General features: G+C 55.3%; 1 protein-coding gene across 1 annotated transcript; it reads right to left on the bottom strand.

Annotated features, from left to right (window-relative positions):
• Positions 1–880: 880 nt before the first annotated feature.
• OLFML2A (olfactomedin-like 2A) lies at positions 881–25,096 on the bottom strand. Its single transcript, XM_012639694.1, has 8 exons — positions 25,001–25,096; positions 16,217–16,480; positions 10,964–11,071; positions 8,753–8,959; positions 6,675–6,924; positions 4,625–4,861; positions 2,899–3,084; positions 881–1,485 (listed from the first exon to the last, which is right to left on the bottom strand). Exons 1-8 carry the CDS (start codon positions 25,094–25,096, stop codon positions 881–883), a joined length of 1,953 nt encoding a protein of 650 aa, XP_012495148.1.
• Between the last annotated feature and the right edge of the window lie 1,797 nt (positions 25,097–26,893).

Below are 26,893 nucleotides of genomic sequence, written 5' to 3' on the forward strand. Positions count from 1 at the left end.
CCAAGGCCTGGGTGTGTGGCCAGTGCCAGTGCTTCTGGATGGAGAGGGAGGCTCGGCTCAGCTCCCCACCCTGGTGCAGCTGCTGCTGGCAGACAGCTGCCTGCCGCCTTCTCAGCCGCTGCTGCAGAAACAGATGACGGCACTGATGAAGAATAAGAGAGAATGAAAATGAGGACAGAGGGAGGGGGCCTTGGAACAGGGGCCAGGATTTTCTCTCCGGGTGTGGTTTCTGCTCAGGGGCTAGGTGACGGTGCAGGTTTGGAATGTGGCCTGATGGCGGGTGGGGTGGGATAGGGGCGCTGGCCAAAGGCAAGAAGCGGGGACATTGGCCAAGGGGCCCGAAGCTCAGGGGCACCGATAGCTGTGCCAGACAGGGGCCTGGGTGGCAGGCAGAGCCGGGGCCTCCACGCAACACTGGCGCATTGGCCCCAGAGGCCTCTGGTCTGGAGTGGCCCTGGGAAGGGAGACAGAGCTAAGGGAACGAGGGGAGGGGGCAGAGGGGAGAGGGCTGGAAGGGGGAGAGCGTGGACACGTCTCCTCGTCCTGCCAGAGCCCAGCTGAGGCATTAGGCAAGTGACGCTGCCTCTCTGAGCCTCAGATTCCTCATCTGTTGAACGGGCTTCGCGACCTCTCTCCAAGGGCAGTGCTGGGAGAATTAAACGGGTCCTAAGTGCATGTACAGCGCTGGGCGCGGTGCTCTGCGGGTGGAAGCGAGTGCTACCCACTGGGTGCGGAGGAAGTGCGATCCTGGTTACCGCCTCACGCGTATCCCCGAGCCTGGGCTGGCCCCAGTAAATATTCCCCGGTTGGGTGGGCTGCACGAGTTGCCATGGGGAGCCGCTTCCCCACTGCTGCCCCTCCCGTGAGCACAGGTCCCCGCTCAGACCACGAAGTGCAGGGCGTAGGTGAGCTGGTGGCCGTTGTCCCAGGCATAGAGCACCCGCTCCTTGGGGTTGTAGTCGATCTGGGTGGTGTAGGCGTGCTCGTTGAGGAAGGGCAGCTGGGGGCGAGCGTCGGTGCCCGTGTGCGTGTCGAAGGCGTAGGCCACCTGGCCTTCGCGCTGGTTGTACGTGTCCACGGCGTACAGGATGCCGCACACCAGGAAGCAGTTCCCGTAGGAGTTCCGCCGCAGCCGTGTCTTCCACGTGGTTTCTCGGTGTGTGGAGAGGTCGCCTGGGTCCAGGCGGCTCAGCACGATCACCTCGGGCTGGGCCTCGTCACGGTCATCCACGGCAGGGTAGATGACCCACAGGCCGCTCTCATCCACAGCGAAGTCGATGTCTGAGTGACCGCGCCATTTCCAGGGTGTCGTGTCCTCGTACACCACGTCGGGCAGCAGTGCCCAGGAGGCCACGAAGCGCTGCCGCAGGTCGTACTTGATGATGTTCTTGGTGAAGGCGCGGTTGTAGTAGAAGGCGCCCTGGTACACCACGTGGCCCGTGCCGATCCAGTTGTACGGCAGCTTGTACATGTTACTCCAGCGGCCTGCAGGCGGAGGGGTGGTCACACCAGAGCCTCCAGAACAACCCACCCCACATACTGTGAGGCCACCCAGCGCTCTAGAGTGGCAAAGAAAGCCACTGATACCAAGCACATGCTGTGCCTGGAGCTGGGCCGATCCCCTCATTACATCACAAGAGTCCCCTGAAGGAAGTACGATCTTCTTTCCATTTGCCTATGAGGAAACAGGCCCTGAGGGTTCATGGTCACCCAGCTAGGTGACCTTGGAATGGCACAGCTAGGATTTGGCCACAGGGTGATGTCAGCCCCGGGCTTTGCCCCTGCTGTTCCTTCTGTCTGGACTGGCATCCCCGTCGATCTGCCTGGGGAATGCCTGCTTGTCTTTCAGAGCCCTCAGCCAATGTCGCCTCCTCCAGGAAGCCTTCCCTGCCCTCCCCAGGCTGAGTGACGGGCCTCTCCTCTGGCCTTGTCAGCCTTCTGTCTTGACACTTATCACTGCCTTCCTCCACCAGCCCGTGAGCCGCTTGAGGCAGAAAGCAGGCCAGCTTTGAGCTGGCAGTGAAGGGCATGAGTTGTTCCAGGCCATACTCTGGGATTCCACGGCTCTCGGGGCAAGTCCAAACTCCTTCGTGTGGCTCACAAAGCCTGCCCCAGCCCACTCGCACCCTCACTGCCCCATGCCACCATGCTTCCTGTCACTGCCAAGCCTTCGCACATGCTGGGCCTTCTGCCTGGAACACACTTCCCTCTCCCTTCTGCGGGCTTACTCTGACCCTTCTTCCAGAGCTCAGTTCAGTATCACCTCCTCTGAGAAGTCTTCCCTGATCTCGAAGCTGGGTTCCCTCTACCACTGGCCTAAAATTGTCTCTTTAAGCTTTTGCCTCCCACACCAGACTGTGCATGTTGGAGGGCAGGCCAAGTCTAAATGACCCCTTCCCTCATCATGCCCGAGATCTGATAACCAAAATTCTGCCCTTCCCTGTGCTGACAGCTCCAACCTGGCCTCTGCACAGACCTGTAGCTCCTCTAAGGCCTGCGGCCCTGCTGACCTGTAAAACAGGTGACAACCCCCGCCCCGTGGAGTTGGGAAGATAGCATGAGCTGATAGCCACAGGGCGACTGGCACGTAGTAGGCACTCAGCACGCAGAAACTCAGGATTGTTCCCCACGATGGTAAATTACATTGTGAGGGCAGGACCACGTCCTTCTCGTTTGCCGCTGCATTCCCATTCCTGGTGCCAGCACACGGGGTGCCACAGGATCTGGCTGGGCCCCAGCCCAGTGCCCTCAGTCTCCCCTCCTTGGGGTGGCTGCCACTCTGGGGCCAGGCCAGGCTGCAGCACAGGAAACCACAGGCAAAGGAAGGCCAAGGCTCCATGGGGGACCCTGCCCAGGCTGCCCACACCCTGCCCCCTTCTCATGTCGGGGGTCTCTGACCTTGCTTGAAGTTCTCCAGGTTGCGGAACTCCACCAGGCTGTTTCCATAGTAGTAGTTGGTGACGTAGATCCTGTCGTCCCGGGCAGCAGGGTCCTTCATCCAGGCCCCCTCGTGGCGCCCGTAGCTGTGGTGCCTCACGGGGGGGTCCACGGCCCTGAGGGTGCCCTCGCAGCTCACCTCCCTGCCTGTGGGGAGCAAGAGGCACAGCTCTGGGGTCCCACTCTGGCGCATAGACCCCGCCAGCCGTGAGCCAGAGCAACGGTCCGTGGGATGTTATTTGGATCTAACTTAAATCCCTTCTGATATTGTTTATGGCCTTTCCCCGCTTTCCTCACAGAAAGCAGTGCCTGATCATTACAGAAAGCATTGAAATTCCATTATCCGTTATCTGGGGGATCTAAAAAAGTTGAAATCCTTGAAGCAGAGAATAGAGTGGTGGTTGCCAGGAGGTGAGGGGCCTGGGGAGATGCTAGTCGAAGGATTCAAAATTTCAGTTAGACAGGAAGAGCAAGTTTGATATACTGCATACTTGAAAACTGCTAAGAGAGTAGATTTTGTGTTCTCACCACAAAAAATGTATGTGAGGTAATCAAGCGCTAATTAGCTTGATTGATCCATTTCACAACGTATACATATATTGAAACATCATGTTGTACACCATAAATACATAAAATTTTTATTTGTCGATTAAAAAAATAAAAAAATGTAAACCCTAAAAGAATAAATAAAATAAAAACCTAAAAAAGTTCCATTATCCAAATAAAATTCTAAACCTGTCATATTTCCTTCCTTTTCTTTTTTTCTTTGCATGGACAGTCACGTAGACATACTTTAAAAAACTGTGACTCTTATGAATATACAGTTTTACGTATCCTGTTTTTTCCCTCCACTGAGAAATTTCTCACATCATTAAATAGCCTTTTAATGATGTGATTTCAAGGTTCTACCAGGCCACCGGGCAGCTGTGCCCTCGCATTGATTTAACCAGTCCTCCCGTGTCAGCTGTTCCGGCTATTTCCAGTTTCCTGACATTAGAAACAGTGCTGTGAAGCGACCGCTCAAGTGGCAGCTGTCGTCCACGTCGCTGGCGGACGCTTCAGGAAAGATTCCTAGAAGAGGAATGCACTTGGACGAGAGCAAGGAATGGTGTTTGAAGGCTTGTCACCACAGACAGCTGAGATGCGCTCAAGAATGGGATGGATGGTTTATGAGGAAGATTTCTACCAGGAGACCCAAGTCAAAAGTGTAAATTCGGAGATAAAAACAAGGCCAAAGACTGAGAGAGGAAATAAAGAAATGAAAACAGTTGCTAGATTTGATGATGGGATGCTAAGTGACATTTTAAGAAGAGCTTGTTAACAATACTACCTGTCTTATATGCACTTTTTTTAAATTTTTTTTTTCACGAGACGGGTAATGTGCCAACGTTGTAACAAGGACTCTGGGAGGCACATCTCGCGCATGCGCGTGAAAACCCAATCATCCCGCTTACGAACGACAAGAGGATCTATGTAAGCACTTTAAATGTTGGCAATGTTTTTCTGTAGGAAAATGTTTTTCAGATAGGAAACGTCTGCGGCTCTGTAGAACACATACTTCTATTCCTTAGTCTCTTCTTTGTTTTTTCTAACAACCGTTTAAAAACGTAAAAACCATTCTTAGCTTGAGGGCTGTACGAGACAGGCCATGGGCTGGATTTGGCCACGGGCATGTGGGGCTACTCACCTGGGCTCGGGACTTCTGGGCGTGAAGGTGGCTCGGTGGGCAGGGGACTGGTGGTGGGAGTCGGGGCGGTGGTGGTGGTGGAGGCAGGGTCTGAGGTGGTGGTGCTGGGGGCCAAGGCTTCTCCCTCTGAGGACCTGGGCCCGGCCTCATCCTGCTCCGCAGAGTTGGGCTCGGGTGGCCTGCCCTCCACCTTGGGCGGTACTTGCTCCAGCCAGGAAGTGCCCTTGAGGGCGTTGTCTGCAGAGAGAAGACCCTGTGCTGCCTGGGTCTCCTCCAAGACCCACTGGGTTCTTAGCAGCTCTGGAGCCCTGGGGGAGTCAGGGGAAGGGGCTCCCTCAGGGTGCTCCCCACCCCCCAGGGAAGTGAAAGGCAGCCTCACTATCAGAGTGCCAAGCCCAGCTCTACCCCTCCCCAGCTGGGTGGCCCCATCCAAGTCCCCTGCCTCGCTGGGCTCACTTCCACCCCTGAGAACGGGAGCAATGAGGCCCATGGCAGGCCGTGGCGTTGCTCAGCGGGAAACGTACATACAACACTTGCACAGGTCCTGGCAAGTATGAGGTGTCAAATGTGAGATCCCTTCCCTTCCTAAGCCTCACACACTTTGTACGCGTTCTTTCATTTCCTAGGTTCAATTCCAGAAGGAAGAAACTCTTGCTCCCATTTTACAGACTTTCTCCTATTCCTCTCCCCTGGAAAGTGCAGTTGCTGCCAGGATCAAATGCAGTGGCCTGTGTGAAAGGATTCAGAAAACTGTGACATCAGGGACAAAAGAATGGTACTGTTGTTACCATGATGGCCTGGCCCCAAGGGACTGCCTGGTCAGCCAGGGGAGGGGCTCAGAGACCCCTTGACTTGAGGACAATGACCTGACTTCTTCCTTTTTTCTCCCTGCTGGTCTTCCTCTTTGCATGGGGGTTTAGCCGGGCCCTGCTGTAGGGCAGCCCTGGGAGCCTGGGCCCTAGCCCAGACGAGGACAGTCCCTCTGGGCAAGGGAAGCCACTGTGGGGCCTGGCCTCGGCAGCCTGCCAGGGCAGGGCGCTTGTTCCCACAGGCCTCACTGGCGGAGTCAGATGCCTGCAGCTGTTCTTGGGCAGTGCCCCAGCCAGGGGTCAGAGGCTCTGTGCTGTGGCCAGGCTGAGCTGGCAGGGCTGGGGCCAGCAGCCGGTGCCAGGGGCTGGGGGAAGAGGTCCCTGATCCCTGAGAGGCCAAGAAACAGGGGGGTTCTTGAAGGAGCCTGGTCCCTGCCTGTTCCACCTCCCAGCCCCCTTGCACGTGGGCGGGGCAGAGGGCCTCACCAGAGGAGGTGGTCAGTGGGACCCAGCAAGGGGAGGAGTAGGTCTGGGACACCCTGCAGGGACATCAGAGAAGAGCAGGCTTCTGGGGAGGGTCTTAGGGGGATTCAGGAGCCACAACTAAAGGGTTGTGAGGCTCAGAAATTTGGGGTATCTGGGAACTTTTGTCTCTTATTTCCTGGTTAATCACTTTGTTACCCTTCCCTATGATCCAGCAGGGAGCTGCAGGAAAAACACAAGAGTCTGTGGGCTCCTCCTTGGGGATATAGAAGTGGGAGGGGCTGGAGAGGCCAGGGTGGAAAGGAGAGGTGCCCAAGAGGCCCCGTGTCACTTCCCAGAGCCCCGTGTCCTCCCAACCGCACCTGTGGCAGCTGCGTGGTCATATGTATGCTTTTCCCACTGGACTGTGAGCTCTGTGGGGACAGGGACCATATTCACATCGTTCCCTGTCACCTGGCGCATAGTGGGCCTTCAGCAAATCCATGAATGAACAATGAAAAGTCCAACGAAGGTCAAGACTGCTTTAAATGCTGGGAAGAAACTGAGCCCTTCTTGTTGGTTCAACCATTTCACTCCCTATAACCTCATGAGCGGGGTGTCACCGTCCTTGTGTGTGGATGGGCAAAGGCACCCAGTGGGTGATCAATGGTGGGGCTGCAGTCTGGGTAGTCTGACTGCGGAGGAGAGGAGGGGATCCCTGGGAGGCGTGATCCGTCAGCAAGCCCCACCCGCAAGGTTCTCACCCCTCTCCAACTCACCAGCCACTGCCTGCGTCACCTCCTGCCCGCCTGCCTTGTAGTAGGTGAAGCCCCGGATCACAGCCTGCTGCTGGGCCAGGGCCCGGGGCTTGGCTGTGGGCTGGAGGACTCTGCTCTTGCTGCTGTCCTTCCTTAGCTTCTCCACCTTCAGCAGCTTCTCCTTAGGAGGTTTCGGGAGGCCCCTGTCTACGAAGCTCTTCTGTACGATGCCGTATTTGTTGGTGCCCTTGCCTTTCTCTCCAGCTGTGTCCTGGGGGAAAGGGAAGTCTCACACTGGAGGGACAGTAGAAGGGGTCATGGGGCTCAGCATGTTGTGACGGGTCATGGGCTCAGCATGCAGGGGCTAGACGTGGTCATGTTGCTCAGGACCCACATCCCAGGTGCACAGGAAGTCACAGCTTTCCATATCCTCCCACAGTGGCTGCATTCATGACGGGTTTGCCTCGGTTTCCCCACTCAGCTCTCTAGCTCCCTTGCAGGCTTGGAGCCCAACCTGGTGGGTTGGATTCCTGACCCATCTCCCAGCCCCTGCCCACTCCTCCCCAGGGGGTTAACTAGAACATTCAGCTCCCTGGAGAGGTGGCTTCCTAGCCTTGTCTCTCTCGCTCACTAGTCTTAGTGTGTGGGTAGCAGGGGAAAGGTTCTTGGGCGTTTAGGCAGAGTGACTAACTCATCTTAGTGTGCCTGGAACTTTCCTAGTTTTAGCACTAAATTAGCTGCATCCTGGGAAACCCTTCAGTCCCAGGCAAACTGAGACAGCTGGTCACCCTACTTCTAGGACATGCAGTTTCTAACATTTTGTGAGTTTTGTTATTTTCACTTCCTATTTAAATGCCTCTGATGCTGGCTTGGCACAAGAACATAGGGCCTTTGAGATCACCCATTGTTAGGCAGAAGCTCGGGCAGATACGACAAGTACAGTATCTAGCTAGAAGCCTTCTGTGCCACTGCCAAAACGGGGTGCATTCTCGCCTGCTCACCAGAGTGAGCAGGAAGCCAGCTCTGGCCCAGGGCATAGGCTTCCTCCACGCATTATCGGTATCTAGGCGGTCCCAGATGCAGACACGCATGGCCCCATTATCACAATGTCAACACAGGAACAGGAGGCTGAGAGGTAGAGAGGAAGAGAGGAAGAGGGCGGGCTTGGCCGTCACGCAGACCAAGCTGCCAGTCCTAGCTCAGCCACCCCCTCTCCACATGACCTCTCCATGTGTCCTTGTCTGCTAAATGGGCAGAGGTCATCCCTCCTCCTGGGTGGTTATGAAATTAACTGATGTCTGTGAGAAAGTCAGGTTTGAGTAGGACTTCCACAAATGTCAGCTCCCTTTTTCTGCCACTGACCAAGAAACAATGGGGTTGCAGTCTAGTCTGTGCTCCGTTCACCAAGCCACACACCCTAGTATGCGTCCGCATAGGAAGGAGCCTTTGTGCAACGCGTTCACCCAAAGGTAGCTCTTCATTCTAATTTACGTGCTTAGATGGACAGCCATTTTTGGAATGTGTCTGCCTAAAGGCAGGACCATTACTAAATGTGCACAAAGATGTGTTAGCTGTCATGGGTGGCTCTGCTTAGTGACCAAGCCAATGCCTCTGCTCACTCTGTGCTCTGAGCTTGAAGACAGAATGTCTGGGTGTTTGGTGCAGGAATTCTCCACTCCAGGTTGGGATGGATGACTGAGGACCTCGAGGCATTGCTCACCTACCCGCAAGCAGGCCCGACCCAGCCACAGCAGGAGAGGCTAGAAGCAATTTTACTGCAGCTGACCTGGTCTCTCAGGACCAGGCAGGGAGTGTCATCTTCACAAACTTGTCCCCACTAGTTTGGAAACTTGGGAATGAGAACATTACCAAACACCTGGCTTAGGGACCAGCCCCCTCCGCTGGATCCCCACGTCTGCCCCAGCTCACCTGTGCTGGCTGTGCTTGCTGCACAGCAGGCACCTCTGCCCCCGACCCTGCCAGCCCTCAGCCCTGTCCTATGGCCCCAAACCCCCACTGAGCTGGCTGTCAGGGCCTAGGTCCCGGCACACTGTGCTCCCAAGCCCAGCCACCACCCGGCCTGTGATCAGAACCCTCACCTGAGCCTTGCTACCAGGGCCGGTGGCTGGGGCGGCGGCAGGGGCGGCCGCATCCTTCTGCAGCAGCTGGAGGCCCAGACTGGACAGCTCCTTCTTAATGCTCATCATGATGGCCGAGTGGTTCTCGTAGTGCCTCAGCTGCTCGCTGAGGTGGCGCATGCTCTCCTTCACCACCTCGTTCTCCCGGCTCAGGTTGGCCTTGATGCTCTGTGGGGGTGGGATTCTAGGTCTTTCCCAGGCCAGCTTCTTCTAAACCCCCAGACCAGAGGGACACCCCAGCGTCAGCCATCAGGCTTTGCTGCCAGGTCCCCTGAGCAGGCCGGGTGTGGACGAGGTGGCACCAGTGAGCATGGGTGGAGCAAAGCATGCTCGAAGAGACCCTGTTGTCATCAACTTTGTAAATTTAAAATGTGAAGGAATGAAAAATAGATAATATGTATTCATGGTACTAAATTAAAAAGAGGTAAATCAGAGGCCAGGTGCAGTGGCTCACACCTGTAATCTCAGCACTTCGGGAGGCCAAGGCGAGAGGATCACTCAAGGCCAAGAGTTGGAGACCAGCCTGGGCAACACAGTGAGATCCAGTCTTTATTTATTTATTTATTTCTATTTTTTTAGAGACAGGGTCTTGCTCTTGCTCAGGTTGGTCTCGAACTCCTGAACTCAACCAATCCTCCCACCTCGGCCTCCCAGAGCGCTAGGGTTACAGGTGTGACCCTATTGACATTTGCCAGATAGTTGTTGGGGACAGTCCTGTGCACTGTAGGGTGTTCAGCGGCATCTCTGGCCTTGACCCAGTAGAAGCCAGTAGCATCCACCGTGTCCCCTGCCTAAATTGTGACAACCAAAAATGTCTCCAGCTATTGGCAACTGTCCCCTGGGGGACAAAACCACTGTGCTTAAGGACCACTGGCATAAGGGAAGAGCAGCGTGCAGCGGGGACCCCAATTACTGCCCGACCCCTAGAGGTTCTTCCCTTTGGCGGAGGGGGCTGGCTTTTGAATGAGGCTGTTTGCTCCTCCTCCCAGGGTGAGCAGAAAGCTTTTTTTTCTTTTTCCCTAGGGTTATCACTCAGTAAACCATGGTTAACAGAGGCAAAGCACAGATAATGCAAAACAGATGATAATTAAAAAATCATTTCTCTGTGGCTGTGGGAATCTTTTCTGATTTGTTCCAGGCCCAGGAGACGTACCCTCCAGATTGTCTGGCTCGGAGTTATGTGAAGCGGGTTAATATTTCCTGATATTACAAGAGGAAAGATCAAAGGAGGATAACTTCAGAGCCAGCAACAGGAGAGCCTGGCACGTACTAAGTAAGTACACAGGAAATACTGGCGCACAGATGAAATTCAATAAATGTCAGCTTCCTCCCATGCTGGCGTGGGCTTGGCCTATAGTAGGTACTCGCCAAACACTTTTTGAATACTTAAAGCCACTGTGACCCCAACCTTTGTGTTAGTAAGGGGTTAATCTCCCACCCTGGGGCACAGGATGCCCAGATGCCCCCTCCTTCTGTAAAGGAAGCCAGGAAAGGAAGCCCCCACACCCACTCCTGGCAGCTGCATGTCCCTAGACTCCCAGAAGCCCAGCAGAGGTTGGATGCAGGAAACAGGCGGAGGCCAGGCTGTGCCAGCGGAGATGCAAACACTGAACCTGCAGCCTGGACCCCCACGCTCGCCCAACTCTGCCCTTGTTCCCAAGGAGCAGTCTCAGCCACCTGCCCAGCCCTATAGCACTTTCACCCTGACCAGGACAGGACACTCAGCACCTTTGTCTCCATTTCAGCTGGGTACTGGGACAGTCTCGCTGCCCAAGCCCAGCTTCAGTGGGGTTGGCCAGTCCTGCCATGTTGCGCCAACCCAGCCGGCAGCACTGACATGGTATCTTATGTGAATGGTGCCCCCAGAGTTGTGCGATGTGCGGGCCCTGATCTTGGTACACTGAGAGCAACTACAAGTCCCAGCTTCCCCCGCCACCCCTTTCATAAAGCCAGCAGGTGCCTCGGGTTCTCCACCCAGCCTTCCAGCTTCCTGCGGGCCCCTGAGCCCCAGTGACCTCTTCCCCCAAAGCTGGACCCTGCGGCCTGCACCTCCCTCCCCAAACTCCCTGCTGGAGTCCAGCTTCCCATGGCTACCAAGGTCAAGCCAGAATTGCCTAAGCCCCGTCGGGCCCAGCACTGTCCCAGCCTGCCTCTGGCGGGAACCCCCCTTACCTCTTCCAGCGTGTTCATCTGCGAGGCCACCTTGTGGACATAGGCGTGCACTTTCATCAGGTCCATGCTGTACAGGGTGCCCTCCAGGAGATCCACCATGGACTGCAGCTGCCCGGGCAGGGGGAGTGTTAGGCACGGGGCGCAGCGCGCGGCCAGGCACGGCGGGTGCCAAAGGGGTCTCACTGCAATTAAGAACTCCAGAGCCCCAGAGCCCGGACTGGTCTGCGCGGGCCCTTGGTGCTCCCCGGCCCCGGCTGGCTAATAACCACAAGAAAAGCAGCAGATTCCATCTTTTGGGCCCTCACCACGTGCCAGGCACTGTGCTAGGGCCTTAATGAGTTACATCACTTAATCCTTGTTGTTATAACCCCATGAAGTGTGTAGTGTCCCCTGGAGGAGCTTGTCCAGGTTCCCAGGGATCCCTCGTTCTGTTTCCGTGCCTGTATCTGGGACTCTTGTCAAAGAGCAGCTTTGACTGGCTGGTGTGGGCATCTAACAGTCCGGCTCCCTAGTTCCAGTGGGGACGAACCGAGCCGTCCTTCCCACTCCAGAGCTCCCCTGAGCGTGAGGCTGAGGCTGGCACTGTGCCTGAGACCACACCCTTGCGGGGCGTCCTCCTCTCCCACGTCAACCCCAGGTTCTCTGGGAGTGCTTCGTAGTAAATCACTCGCCTACAGATCACTGGCTTCAGGGCCTGCTTCTAGTGACTCCACCTAACATAGGTATGGACAACTTCTGTCTTCATTTTCCAGACTGAGAAGCTGCAACTTGGAGATGACTTGCCCAAGGCTGCCCAGCTGTTAAACGGTGGCGCCAGGAGGAGCACCCAGATTTGTATAAACACAAACCTCTTTCCTTTCATGCTCTCCTGCTCCTGTCCTGCCTTCAGATGGGAAACAGAGGCCACGAGAGGAGGACAGCCTTGCACCACAGGTCAGCGGCAGGACCTGGAGCAGAGGCCAGGTCTCCCTTTCCCAGCCCAGGGCTCTGCCCCACAGCTGGCCCTCCCCTCTTCCTCTCTGTCACACCTCATCAGGATATGACACTCCCTGCAGATGGCCAAGATGCCACAGTGTCAGGGAAACATTGGCACAAGGGGCCAGTTGGGAAATCACCTTTCCCTGGCTGCTCGGGAAGGGCAGTTCCTCTGCCCCCCCTCCCGCCTGGCCCCACTCTGAGCCCCGCAGAGTTTCTCAAGGCCTGCGCGGCCGGTGCTGCTGTCTGGCCCTGGCCAGCTGTTTCCAAAACAGTGTTACTCCGACTCTCCCAGCGGGTATTCAAACTGTTCTAAGCCAGGGAGCTTTTCTCTGAGCGGAATCTGATCTCTAAAGCAGAAACAGGGCTGGGAGTCTCTGCTAGAGGCAGGGGTAGCCCCAGTGCCTTCTCTGCTCCCCAGCAGCCTCACTTTGGGCCTGAGGGGCTGCACGGGGCCCTTAGGGCTCTGTGGAGCACAGTTTGAAAACCATGGCCAGAGACATTTCTCAGCAGAGGAAGCTGTGCCTCAGCTTCCTCTGCTGAGAAACGGGGCAACAGGGCCGTGGTGAGGAGTGGCAACATCCAGACAGAGCTCAGCACAGGACAGACGCACAGCAAAGGCGCTGTGAATGCCAGCGACGATGACTACTGTTCCCGGGCCTATGCGGGAGCTCCCAGCTTCACTGTGCTGCCTCCGTGGCCACCAAGATTGGCTTTGATAAGGGTCTCTCCCTTGCTAGATACACTTTCTTGGCTCTCCACTGTCCGCATGTGGCTTCTCACCTCCTGAGCCTGGCATTTGAACCCTTCGCGACGTGCCCCTGCCCTCCTCTTTGGGCTCAGTAGATGTTTACTCTGGCCAGGCACTACAGACAGTGATGAGCAAGACAAATGTGGGCCATCGTGATCCTTCGTGGGCTATCAAGGATACAGAGAGTGACATATAGATGCCCAGATCAGGGGACAGGCAGCGACACATGGGTGCCTAGATCAGGGTACACAGACAGTAACACACAGTGCCCAGATCAGGGGACTGTGACACATGGGTGCCTAGATCAGGGTACACAGACAGTAACACACAGTGCCCAGATCAGGGGACTGTGACACATGGGTGCCCAGATCAGGGGACAGTGCTACAGAGGTGCCAAGATCAGGGGACACAGTGGCACACGGGTGCCCAGGTCATTAATGATGGGGCGCTGACCTTGACCGTGAGCAGGTGTGGGTTAGGAAAGCTGTCGGAGGACGTTCTGTTTGAGCAGCGCTCTGCAGGGGGAGCGCGGAGCACTCACTCAGTGAAGGCGTCTGGGAAGGGCCAGTCTAAGCAAAGGGTACGGCCTGTGCGCAGAGCTGCGGGGGAGAAGAAGCCCAGTGTGTTCCAGTCTGGCTATCAAAGCGTGATCTGCGGGTTAGTGCTGGTTCAAACTGCTCATTGCCAGTCTGTGACATGGTGACTACAGAAAATGAGAGTAGGTTTTCAGGAACTTTCAGAGCCACTTGACAGAGCAGTTTTTTACCTATTGACTCTCGTAATGAAACATTGGACTTATATTTTGCATGTCTGCTTTTGTGTCATTTCATTTTTCTAATAATTCATTTGTATAGTATTTTACGACAGCGTTAGTCCTTGACAGACTTTTGATTTTTTAAAAAGCTGGTCGTCCTGAGAAGTACTGTGTCAGAGGAAGGGATGGGGCCAGGGGGGCCGGAGCAGAGAGAAGGCACGAAGTATCCACCCCACTCACTCTCACACAGAATGCCCTCCTGTCTTCCCTGCCTGAGGGACTCCTACACATCCCTCCAGGCCCAGCGCCATCCCTCATTATCCTCCTTGGGGCTCCCAGGGTCCCTGGGACATCTCTCGGTCCAGCCCTTATCATACCGCCATGACTGGGGTCAGCAGCTGTGTCCTCCCAAGCCTGGGGACTCCTGGAGGGTGGGGTCACATCCAGAAGACAGAGGAGTGGAGAGGAGAGAGGTGCACACCCTGCGGCCAGCTCACCCAAGCTGGGGCAGTAACAGGCTGCCCACGTGTGCTCTCTTACCAGAGCCACGAGGCTAAGGCCAAACCACAGCTGGAGTTATCAGCTTGAGGGAGAGCTGGGCAGAACGGGGTGGGCTATAGGGCAGGTGCCCCACCCTATGGGCTTCCCTTCACCTCCTCCCCTGGGGGATGCATACTGGGAACCTCCTGCTGAGGGAGGGGGAGCCAAACTGAATAGAAGCCCCAGCCCTGTCTCCCATAGCCTCTGTGCCCCTCTCCTCTTAGGGCTCTCTGGGTATCCTCCAGGTACCCACTCCTGCCCCTGGGGAACCAGTGGGGCAGGGCATCCTCTCCTCCTCCTGCCCCACCTGCCGAGTCAATCCTACCGTCACCCTACTCCAGTTCTGTAAGGCTGAACGAGACCCCCATAGTGACTGTGCACTGAAACGGCCTAAGGGACGTGGGCTCCTGGCTGAGAGGTTGCCTACTGATCCCTCCAGTGGGCTAAGGGGACGCGGCAGAGAATTCCTGGGTTCAAATCTTAGCAATGCCACTTTCCTGCTATGTGATCCTAGGCAAGTCACAGCCCCTTTCTGGGCCTCAGATTCCCCCACAAGTAAAGCTGGCACTGTAAGGGCTGTAGCAAGGATTGAATTGGCCAGCGCTTATGAAAGGGCTTTGTGTGTCCTCACGTCAAGTGTGCTTGCAATCCAGCGATTGGGAGTCGACTTGAGCAAAAATCGGGTTTGTCCCTGTAACTGAAGACTGGCTTATGTCCTCGGTGCCTGGAGTCTGCAGGGGCCGAGTGAGGCCCCAGGGAGAGTGTGGTCCAGGGACTGCTAAGAGGCAGTCAAGAGGCCACTTGGCCTAAAATTCACCCCCCACCCCGTCCCCAATTTTGAGAGTTCTGGCATCCATTCAGGTATTAACGAAAATAAAACTAAAATTGAATTTAAGGAAAACATTTTTAGCCAAATGTTGGGAGATAATTCTTCAGGAGTCTTTTGTTTTTGTGTATGTCTTACAGGCAGAGGCACTGACTGTGTTTGTCCTGAGCCATCTAACTGTGCAGTGAGCAGCCCTGGAAGACAGAGACAGTGCTTCCCTCCAGACGAAAGCGCAGGCACGCTCAGGGCCCGTTATAAAAGGCTTGGATTCTCTAAGCTCGGGGCTCCTCTCTGTAACACACCCCACTGTGAGTACAGGTGTCGTCTGGGCCTCACTGCGTCACCCCACGGGAACTGGAGCTGGAAAAGCCAGTGCCAGAAACCGTAGATTTGCTGTGAGTAATAAAGTCCCTTGTCTTTGACCTAGGCGGCTGTATCTTCCGCCAGCATCCATGACACTGGCAGGCTAACAGGTTAGCTTACGAGTAGGGTGACATCTTAGACCTTTTACAGTTTTTAGTGTACCACACAGGCAAAACAGACACAGGTTTGGAAGAAGTTATAAAAGAAAAAGATACTTTCAAAAGACACCAAATAATCTGGTCCTTTAGAAAAAGGAAGACAGAAAAGGAAGGTGATTTAGAACAACACATGCTTTGGCTATAGCAGGCCCTGGGTTCAAATCCCAGGCCTACCATGCCCACCAAGCATCCAGATAAGCGTAGTACCAACGGCAAAAAGGTGCCTGGCTGGCTGTGGGGACCGAGATCTAGCCTGCACTTGCCTAACCAAGCCACCTTGGTGGGCCCTGCCATGGGGCTGTGTCCCCCAGAAGTGACGCCTCTTCCTAATATTCCTATGGGAGCTTGGGCTTTTTCTAGTTTTCACAAAAGTATGGTATAGACTCGAGGCTGCCCGTTGTTATGTGAGCCTGGGCAAGTTACCTAACTCCTCTCAGCCTCAGTTTTCTCACCGGTACAGTGAGGACAAGGAACCCTATCTCACAGCGTGCCTTAAGGATTCGGAGAAATAACGTGTAAAGGGAGCACAGGATCTGGCACGCGGGGAGTGCCTGAACACAGGAAATATGACATTAACAACAATAAAATGCCACAAAATCTAAAACACAGATGGGTGCTGATAGGTGACTTGGTTTAGGCGAAACACAGACACTAGAATAGGAGGCGAGGGCCACACCGAGTAAACGAGCCAAAGAACCTTCCTCCGTCACTTACTGGCCGAACGGTCTTGGGCAAGAAGCTTTCCCTCAGGGGGCCTCGGTTTCCTCATCTGTGAAATGGGGCGGTGACAGCCCCTGCCGCCCAGAGCGTGCGCTATTTACCCTGGAAGGATGGCCCTGCGCCAGCCAGGAGAGCCACTCACTTACCCCCTCCCCACCAAGGCTACCTTGAGGAGCTCCGGCGCCTGCCTTTTGAGTTTCTCCATCTTCCACTCGTTCTCGCAGGGGTTGAGCGAGGAGGGCGGCGCGGTGCAGGAGCAGCGGCAGTCGGCCCCCGAGCTCACCGTCTCCACCGTGTAGAAGTCCTCCACCCGCGCCCGCCCGCTGCGCACCCGGCTGCAGGCGTCCTTGCTCAGCGGCCGCATGATGCACTTGCAGCGGCAGTCCGAGCCCTCGGAGGTCATCCGCACCTGGTCCATGTCCCCGAACACCTGCGGCACGAGGGGATCCCGTGAGCTGCTGGCCAGGGCTGTGGCGGGGAGGGGCGAGGTCACGGAACGCAGCCCTGCTGGCCTTAGGGGAGAGGAGGCGCCATCAGAGGTGGTAGGGCAGGGAGCGACCCTTACAGGGAAATAGAGGCCTTATAAGAATAACAACAATTAAAATATTAATGGCAGCTGTGAAAAAGTTTAGCAGCTTCTCAACAAACGAAAGGATTGTAGGATTGCCACATGACCCAGTAATTCTACTCCCGGGTATTTACCCAGGATACTGAGAAGAGGTATCCACACGAAGACTTGCGCGGGGACGTGCACGGCAGCCTCACTGCCGACAGCCACAAGGTGCAAACGTCCCACGTGTTCATCCACCGAATACAATGTGGTATACGGATACAACGGAATATTATTCAGCCATAAAAACGAATGGAGTATGATTCATGCAACAACAGGGATGAATCTGGAACGTTACGCTAAGGGAAAGAAGCCAGACACGAAAGGCCACACGGCGTATGATTCCATGTCTATGAAATACTGTATTCAGACTAGGCAAATCCATAGAGACAGAGCGCAGATTAGCGGCTACCAGGACTTAGAGCGAGGGGGAAATGGGGAGTAACTGCTGAATGGGCACAGGGTTTCCTTCTGGAGTGATGAAAATATTCTAGAACTAGATAGTTCCAGATAATCGCACAGCATTGTGAATGTACCAAATGCCACTGAATTGTACACTTTAAAATGGTAATTTTGTTATTTTTATTTTACTATAATAAGAACTATAGAGACTTTTTATTGAGCACTTACTATATTCTAGGTTTCACGTGCATACGCTTTTCAATAATACCTGTGTGTGTGTTGAGGGGAGGGTATGGTTACCTTCAAAGCTCTTACAACAGCCTTCCAGGCCCACGTGAGCTGACACTCTCCCTGCAACCACTCCTCTTATTGCCCCTCCCTTCCAATGACTCACTCCACTCCAGCCACAGGGCCTTTGCACATGTGATGCCCTCCCCCAGAAACTCTTACCCCCTGATGTTCCTGTGGCTCACTCCCTCATATCATTTAATTCTCAGCTCACATGTCACCTCCTCTGGGAAGCCTTCCCTGACCACCCACCTTGTTGCTGTCTATCCCCTTACCTAGTGGCTTTGTTTTCTTTATTGCACCTATTACCACCTGAAATATATCTGTACTTCCTTATTTTCTGTCTCTCCCACTCCACTCTAGGTACCATTAGAGGCAGAGAGTTTGTCTAGTTCCTTCCTATACCTCCAGAACAGTCCCTGCCTGGCCTATAGTAGGCGCTCAGTAAATATCTGTTGGATAAACGAGGCTGCATTTTGCAGACATGCTATAGCACAGGGTTAAGAGCATGGAATTTGCAGCCTGGGTGAGACTGTGGGCAACTTAGTCTTTCTGTGCCTCTGTTTCCTCGTCTCTAAAATGGGCTTCTGTTTTGTGGCATTGGCATGAAGATTAAATGAGTTAATACAGGTAAAGAACAGAGCCTCGTACATAGAGTGCATCTTAAGTCTGAGCCATTATTAGCGCAAGTAAAGAAACAGAAGCTCAGAGAGGTGAAGTCACATGTCCAAGGTCATTCAGCTTCAGTGCAAAAGATATGGCTTTGGACTTGGCTCCAGATCGCAATCACTGTTCTATGCTGTTTCTCATACAGACCAATGTGTAATTCTCATACGGGCCCCACACCCTATGTGACCTTAAACAGCTTATACAATCTCTCTGAACCTCATTGCCTCAATGGTGTAACAGGTGACTGTACCCAGCCTTCTCACAGTGAGGATCAGAGAATCAAATGAGCTAACATGACCCTAGGTTAGTGGTTTCTCTCCCTTTCCTCCTCCTCCCTCAATCCCACCCCCAGATGCCACATATCCAATGACCAGGTATGGTCATTAGTCACTGGGGGCAGCAGGACTTTGTGCCTGCAGGAGTCAGCTCAATGAGATCAGTGACAGATGCCAGGCTCAGTCACCACCTCCAGCCTGCCTTGCCCTGACAAGCCTGCTAGGCTCTGGGAGATCAACCAGCCTCTCCCCTAGCTCGCTCAGCCAGCCGACCCTGGGCTCTGGGCCCTTGGCACACGGCTGTTCATGGCTCAAACAACAAACACCCCAGGCCTCAGGGGTACTCAGCTCTCACCGAAGCCACCAGGACCCAGGTGAGCTCCGAGCTCCTGGGGCGTTCTGCCAAGCCCAGTGCCCAGGAACATCCCAGGGCGCTCTAGGGAAGGGCCTTCAGCATTCTGTTTCCACACTGAGCCCTCAGACACCTGTTTGAGCTCCTGACCTCTTCCAGGCCCGGGGTGATAGATGAGGGTGCAGAAGAAATGATCGAAGTATATTCTTGACCTTCTCAGCCACGGGAGAAGCTGGCACAGTGAGCTCTGAGAACCCAGAGAAAGAAACCCACGAAGACTGCTTGAAGGAGGGCACCTTTGGAGCACATATTTCAGGAGGAGGGTGTTCCAGGGACAGCAACTCAGACGTGTGGAAACGAGCGAGGGCCTAGTACTTTGGGGAGCCTAGAGGTGGTTCATTCTGTTTTTCTTTTCTTTTTTTTGCCTGTGTGCTGGTTGACACTTTGAGGTGGTTCACTCTGGCTGGTGCTGCCAGGGAGCCTGGGACGGCAGGAGATGAGGCTGTGGGGTGGCAGAGCCCAGCTCCTGAAAGCTGGCTGAGATCCTGGCTTCTTCCTGAAAACACTGGGAGTCATGGAAGGGCTTTAAGCAGGGGAGAACCATGGTTAGATCCGCGTCACAGGAAGCTCCCGCCAGCTGCTGTATGGACAGATGGCGGATGGAGGCAGCAAGTCTAAGGCACAGAGCCCAGGGAGGAAACATTCACTGAGCGCTCACTCAGTGCCAGGGAGTGTGGGGCAGTGGTTAGGAGTGCAGCCATAGGCCACCAACAGCTGTGTGCTGCTGGGTGGATTACTTAACTTCTCTGTGCCTCAGTTTCCTCATCTGTAAAATGAGGCGCTACTAGTGCCTACCCAACAAAGAACTGTATGAGGACTGAGCAATGGAATAACAATAATATAGTCGGCCTGGTGCCAGGAGCACACAGAACATTGTGGCTATTGTAGCTGTTATTATTACTATCAATAATTTTGGACAGAGATTTAGCTGTTTGTTTCTCCATGTGGGTGCAATGGTAGACATTCTTAGCGGCGTTCTTTTTTTTTTTTCAGACAGGGTCTCGCTCTGTTGCCTGGGTGAGCTAGAGTACAGGGGCATCATCACAGCTCACAGCAACCTCAAACTCTTCGACTCAAGCGATCCTTCTGCCTCAGCCTCCCGAGTAGCTGGGACTACAGGCGTGTACCACGACACCCAGCTAATTTTTCTACTTTTTGTAGAGACGGGGTCTCGCTGTGTTGCTCAGCAGGCTGGTCTTGAACTGGCCTCAAGTGATCCACCCGCCTCGGCCTCCCAACGTGCTGTGATTACAGGCATGAGCCATTGTGCCCTGGCCAACCGTGTCTTGCAGAAGAGGAAACTGAGCCCTGGAGCCATCAAATGACTTGTTCAAGGGGATGAGCCCAGGTTTGGTTTCCTTCCAATCCCCTGCTTTTTCTGCAGCCTGGGAGGGAGAAAGGGAAAGCGGGAGGCGAGGAGGGCGGGGAAGAGGGTAGCTCTGCGCTGGGCTCTCTGTGGGTGAAGTGTACTCTGGGCTCCGAGGGCCAGTTCTCCCCTGCCTGTGAACGCTGGCAGTCAGGCGCAGGGTCCCATACATTCCTTAGGCCTCGGCTAGGATCCTAGCCCTGTCTTCCCTTCAGAACTCCTGGACCCCTTCTCAGTTCTGCTGGGACTCCCCCGCCAGCCCCACCCATTGCCCCAGTTGGGGTCAAGAGCCCAGTAGGTAGATGTGGGTGTGTTCTGTGTGGCCAGGCCAGAGAGGCCCTCCTCCTGGGGACCCACACATACACCCAGCACCCACCCCCGCCAGCAGCGGCCTCCACATCAGACTGCGACATTCCTTCCCCCATCAGATGAGGTGTTACCTCCTGAAGGGAGCGGCCAGGGCCCTGACATGGGCCAGGAGTTGGAGGAAGGCCTCTCTGCTCCCATCCCCAGCTGCCAGGAGCCCAGGCAGGGTCCTACCCCTGGGATTGCTACATGCTGTGGCACTTGACTGGAGGCAGCAGAGTGCCAGGTGAAGAGCCAGGCCCGGCAAATGCCAGCTCCCACGCCTCCTCCCCGCATGGCCCTGACCCCCCTGAGCCTCAGCTTCCTCCTCTGCAAAATGGGGAGAATAACAGTCCCTTCCTCATAAGCCTGTCGTGGGTCTGAAAAGAGTTGATGTACGCAGAGCTCCGGGCATGGAGCCTGGCTAGTGGCTCTCCCTCACATTTGCTCATCGTTTCCTACCTCTGTTTGCTGTTACCCCACCCGTACCTTAGAGAGGAGATAGCTGCGCGTCAGAGAAGAACGGGGGTTTGCCCAGGGTCACACAGCACAGCCTGATTCCAAAATTTGGTTTACATGTTGTCCTTCCTATGACCACCCACAGTCACCAGGCAAGGGCTTCTCCCTGAGCAGCTGAGCTGGGGCAGATGGGTCTGTAGAGAAGGGGCCCTTGGGGGCACAGGACTTGGCAATCCCACTGAGCCTGGCCCGCCCTGCCCTTGGCATGAAGGCTGGGGTCGCTGCCAAGCAGGAAAGTCCCTGCCTCAGCACCCCCTTCTCTCCCTGCAGCCCAGCTCAGCACTCAATCCTGTCAAAGCCCCCAGAAATGTGGGTGGTTTGTGCTTAAAAATGTCCCGGGGTATTTGCAAGGAAATCCCACAACGAGACCAGGGTGTACTTGGGATTTTTCTGAAGAGATGGATAAATCTGGCTGGAGTCGGGAAGAGGGCGTTCAAGCTGCGAAATGTTCTAGCAACTGAACAGGCTCAAATTGTGTCATCTTGAAGTTGGGTCTGCCCTCTTCTCTCACGGCTAGCCCAGCCTCATCATGAGGAAATTTCCACTATCTCCTGCCGGCAAAGACCTCGCCTAGAGCACACTGCCGGCGGGACACCTTCCCCTGGCTGCATGGAGACACCCCAAACTCAAGCCATCCAAGACTGGCCAAGCATCTTCTCCCAAACACGTGTCCACCGACCCTCCTGCCCAACCTGGATCTCAGAGCTCCCCTCTTACCCTGGACAACCTGTCAATCATCATGTTCTTCTCCCTCTTTATCCTAAATATCTCCAATTTCTGTTCCTTGCTCTCCATTCCATGGCCACAGCTCTGGTTCCGGTCACATTTAACTGCTGCCTAGACAATACAGTAGCTTCTTATCTGTCAGATTAATCTGCCAAAAGCTCCTCTTTGGTGATCTGTTACTCTCCTTGCTCCACAAACATCCATAGCTCCCTGTCACTTCCATGAGTTCTCGATTGGAGGACACGCCTCAGAATGACCTGGAGTACACTTGGAAAATGCATATGTCCAGGCCCTACTCCAAGCCATGACTGGCTCTCTCTGGCTCCCCAAGCCATTTGGATGCCCACTAAGGGCTGAGAATCCTGGAGCTCAAGGAGCCTCCAAACTCCTCAGGCTGCCTCTGTCTAGCATATTTGGGCAGCCCCAACCTGACTGTTTTGAGCCTCAGTGTTCAAGTCCGTCAAATGGGGAGGTACAACTGAAGCCTCAGAATACTGGCACGAAGCTTCTGTAGGATTCTGCATGTAAGCGTTGGACACGGTGCTTGGCACACAGGATGCTCATCAGGGCTTTGTCCTGGGTGCTCCAGCCAAAGGGAGTGCTGGACAACCCTTCCCTGCAGAGAGCCCTGGTGGGGCCTGGGCCGGCCTCACATTCTTGGTGTGCAGAAGTGGGACTTCATTACTATGCAGCCCTTGCCTACTGCAAGCCTGTTTCCAATTACACCCACAGGCGGAAACTCCCTGAGTGGAGGCAAAGCAACACCTAAGCCCCCGGGACCAGCCTAACTGGGAGCATCTGATCCAGCCCCAGACACCACCGCCTGCCTGCTCCAGCCCCTCCTCCTCCCTTGGCCAGGGTCCCACAGGTCTTGGCCGTCCCTCTGTCCTCAGGCCTCTGGTCAGCAGGCTGACCAAAGACCCTCTTCCTACCCCTCACTGCATGGAGTGAGTGAGGTACCAGCAGCTCTTTCACAGACAGGGAAACCGAGGGAGAGATGGGGAATTCTCAGCCACATCCCAAGAACCCACAGCAAAAAGCAGGTTCCCAAAGGTCTCTGGTGCCATGCCTGGGTGTCACGTGGTTACCTGTCTCTCCATCCCAACCTCCACACTGGGCAGCCTTTAGAAATACCAGGGAAGCTGTGAGGTCCCCCTCCTACTACTGGTCTGGACAAAGCACTTCCTTAGATGGAAACTCAAAATCCACTTTAGGAGAGACCTTGCTATAAACATGGAATGAAAACATGTTGAACAAGGAGCTGGCTGAGGAGATCAGTGAGTCCTGGGGGTGAGCTGCCTCTGCTCCCCTGAATGTATTGGGCCAGAGGGGAGACTGGACCTCCCGGGAACAAGAAGCCTGAGGAGGGGCCAACTTAACTCTTCAGGGCCCTAGATCAACTTTAAGTCCCAGGCTGGCCCTCAGAAGGGCTCATCCTTCACCCCAGGGAAAATAGGAAGGGCTTGGAGAGGAAGGAGGGGTTGTTACAGGAGAGGGAGCCGGTGATAATGAAAACAGCTCTCTCCTCTCGGCAGAGCCAGCAGGAGTCTGGCTGAGCTAAGGAATGCAGAGTAAATTCACCCATCACTTGATTTTTATTTTTCCCAGCTGGCTGAAGTGGTGCAGGGGTGGGAGGTGTCTGGGGGAGGGCCGTGCTCAGTCCCCTGGCTGCTTCATCCTCCAAACTCTATGTTGTGCCTCCCCACCCCACCAGCCCCAGCTTGCCCTGGGACAACTAACCCCTCCCCCCAAACCTAGCAAGTGTTTGGCTGACTCACTACATAAACAGGGTGTTGGGTTTTCTTTGTCTTTGCTTTGTTTTGAATGTAAACCCTCCCCCACAAGCTTAACAGCCCTCTGCACAGCCTAGAGGATGCCCAAGACCAAATATACCTCCCAGCCAGAGATACAAGAGGTGACAAAGCGCTGATCAGGTTATCTGGGATTTTCTGCTCACTTGTTCTCTCACTTGAGCCAGATCAGGAATCTTAGAGGGCACCGTATGGAAAGAAGGTTGGTGGGACATTGTTTTTCAGATGGCGGAACTGAAGCCCAGAGACAGGCAATGAGTTGCCCAAGGTCACACAGCAAACAAATAGCAGAGGAAGGCCAGAACCTAGGTTTTCGGTTTACAAGCCAGCTGCCTCTCTAAACACCCTAGTTTCTCCATCTGTAAAATGGAAACAATGCTCAGTCATTCCCTCCTTGTCTCTGGAGTACACGGTCAGGACTGCACATGGGTGCTTTCATGCCCCGAACTGAATCTTCAGGCTGAGAGTCTGCAGGACCCACTACTCATACGCTTACGGTGTGGCTATGGGCAGGACACTCACCTTCTACCAGGAAAGAGGCTAGAGAGACATTGAGCGAAGTCACTCTTTTGCCCTCATGCTCTGTGAGCAGGGCCCTCCCGTCCTCTCTCTCACGGGGTCATTTCCAGAACACCCTATAGGAGTCCATGCTCTGACTGATGCTAAATGCTTGCTCTCTCTACATTCCGGACCTCACACCCCCTTTTGGGGTCCCTGGGATAAGATTCCATAATCACAGGATCATTTATTGAGCACATACCAGGTGCCAGGAGTGGTGTTGAATATTTTACTGCCATGATCTCACCGAATCCAGAGATCATTGACTGCAGGGAGTGGGTACTTTTATTCTTCCCATATCCACTGGTGAATAAATGGAGGCTCACAGAGGTGAAGGCACCAGCTGAGAAGCAAATGTGGGATTTGAACCGAGGTCTGCTTGGCACTAGAGCAGATCCTCTTAACCAAAGGAGAGAACAGGTCAGGTCACTTCTGGAGATACCTCGTCCTCCAGAGGGTGCACCTGAACCCTGGTGAGAGCATCAGAGGCTACATGAGTGGCCAGCCCAGCTGGGTTCCTTGTGGGGACAGGGGGACTCTGGGTCCCCAGCATTGCCTGAAAGCCTTGGCCCAGAGCCTGCCGCAAGCCAGGAGTCGCAGGGTAACAGTTGCCCAGGGGCTTGTCCTCACGTCGTCAGCCTCCCATGGAAACTGAGCCTGCCCAGCGCTCCTGGGCATACCCTCCCTGGCCCAGTGCGGACCTCCTCCACGCATCGGACAGGGTCCCAGCACCCCTTCCTCAGGCTTCGGGTCCCAAGCACCCAATCTCCAGCGCTCCTTCTCCGGCGCGCTCCTCTCCCTGGATCCTGGCCCCTGTGGCTTCTGCGCTAAGTCCCAGGTCCAGTCGCCCCCTCTCCTGGGCCCTCCGCGCCGGGGCCCTGGGTATCCCTCTTGGCCTCCACCCCCAGCCACAGCGCCCCCTCGCGCCCGGCTCCCCGCCGAGCCGCAGCGGGTGGCAGACGCGCGTACCTTACTGTCAGCGCGCACGGGGTCGGCGCGCAGCAGCAGCAGCAGCGGCAGCAGGAGCAGCGCCAGCGGACGGGGCGGGAGCGCGGCCGCAGCCATGGCGCCACGGGCACGGCGGGCACAGGAGGCCGGGCGCGGACGCTGGGAAGCGCGGGCCACACTGCGAGCTCCCCGCCGCCGCGAGCTCTGCCCGCCCGGAGCGCCCCGCGCCTGCCCCTGTCGCCCGCCCCGCGCCCTCCCTGGCGCCGCTGGGGGCGGAGCTAGGGCGGAGGGGGCACCCGCCCCGCCCCGCCCGCTCTCTGCGGGTCCTCGCCGTGGGCCGCCCTGCCGAAGGGCACCCCTGCACTCTGGCAGAAAAGGGTCTTGCCCCGAGCCCGCAGGAGCAGCGGGCCGGGACTGACCGCAGTCCTGTTCTATGAGAAGTGGGACCTTGGGCGTGTCCCTCCCCTCACCTCTTTGAGCCTCAGTTTCCTCATCTGTGAGGAATAAGGAAAATAGTGCTCTCAGTTTGGAGTGGTCGTGAAGTTCAAATGAGGGCCGTTTCCAAGGGAGTCGAGCCCTTGTTCTCCCCGAAGCCACCGCCTTCTGCCCGGGGGCCTTCTCACGGATCAGCCCGTCTCTCCCGTGCCTTCCACCTTCCATTTCTCCCTCCTGGAGCTCTCCAGTTAGCTCCTAACGAAACTCCTCCGGTAGCTTCTGCTTTTTTTTGAGACAGGGTCTTGTTCTGTTGCTCAGGCTAGAGTGCAGCGGCGCCATCATAGCTCACAGCAACCTCGAACCCCTGGGCTCAAGCGATCCTTCCGCCTCAGCCTCCCAAAGTGCTGGGACTACAGGTGTTAGCCACCACACCGGTGCTCCTAGCTTCTAAACACCCTCTTCCTGCCATCGTCCTCCTGGGAGTGTCTCATTTCTCTGCTCCCTAGGCAGCAAAACTTTCCGAAAGAACCCTCTGTGGTCGTTTGCTCCTCTGGTTCCCCGTCCATCCCCTCACTCCAGGGTCTTTGGCTTTGCCACTCCACCCAGATGCCTTGTTGCTGTCCCTGGGACCCCCTGTAACCAAGTCCAAAGCGGCCCCTCTCCACCCTCCCTGAATCAGCTCTGGGTCAGGCCTCCTTCTCAAACCCTCTCCTCTCCTGGTTTCCCTGTTCCCCGGGACCTCCTCCTCAGCCTCTTTTGCAGCCTCTCCTCTGAGCAGCCGGGGGGGGGGTGGCTGGACCCCCTTCTTTTCCCTCTCCACCTGTCACTGCAGGTGTTCCCCTCCCCTGAGCCCAAGAGAGCTCCACTTGTGTATGTTTACCACCTTGTAAACCTCAACTGCACAAAAAGGAACACTTGCTTGTGCCCTAAGTGTTGCTCCTCTGCTGCTCATCCCTACTCTCAAGGCTTCCCCCCTCAAGAATTCCCCCACTTCATTTTCTTCATAGGACTTACTGTTCAATGGAACTGTCTTTCTCGGTGGTGTGTGTGTTTCCTTGTGTGGGGCCTGGTTTCCCTGGTGGAGAGAAATAAGGCCACCGGTATACATACCTAGTCTCTCCCCATAAGCAGCTAGCTCAGTGGTTCTCACAGCGGGGCCCCTGGGCTGATAGCCTCAGCATCACCTGGGAACTTGTTACAAATGCAAATTCTCAGGCCCCACCCAGACCTATGGAATCAGAAACTTGGCCGGGGGAGGGCAGCAATCTGTGTTTTAATAAGCCCTCCAGGAGGTTTAAGGTTTGAGAACCACTGACCTAGCACCAGGTCTGGTGCTCCGTAACTGTCAGCTGAATTAAAGAGTCATGTGTGCAGCAGACATTCAGTACAAATAAGCTTCTTTCATAATTAGAGATCCCCTGGGCAGGTGTAAAAACCAGAGCTAGATTGGTGTAAAAAATAAATATTGTGTGTGTTCTT

Source organism: Propithecus coquereli, unplaced genomic scaffold (genome assembly GCF_000956105.1).
Source record: "Propithecus coquereli isolate 6110/MARCELLA unplaced genomic scaffold, Pcoq_1.0 Scaffold142, whole genome shotgun sequence".
Taxonomy (NCBI): domain Eukaryota; kingdom Metazoa; phylum Chordata; class Mammalia; order Primates; family Indriidae; genus Propithecus; species Propithecus coquereli.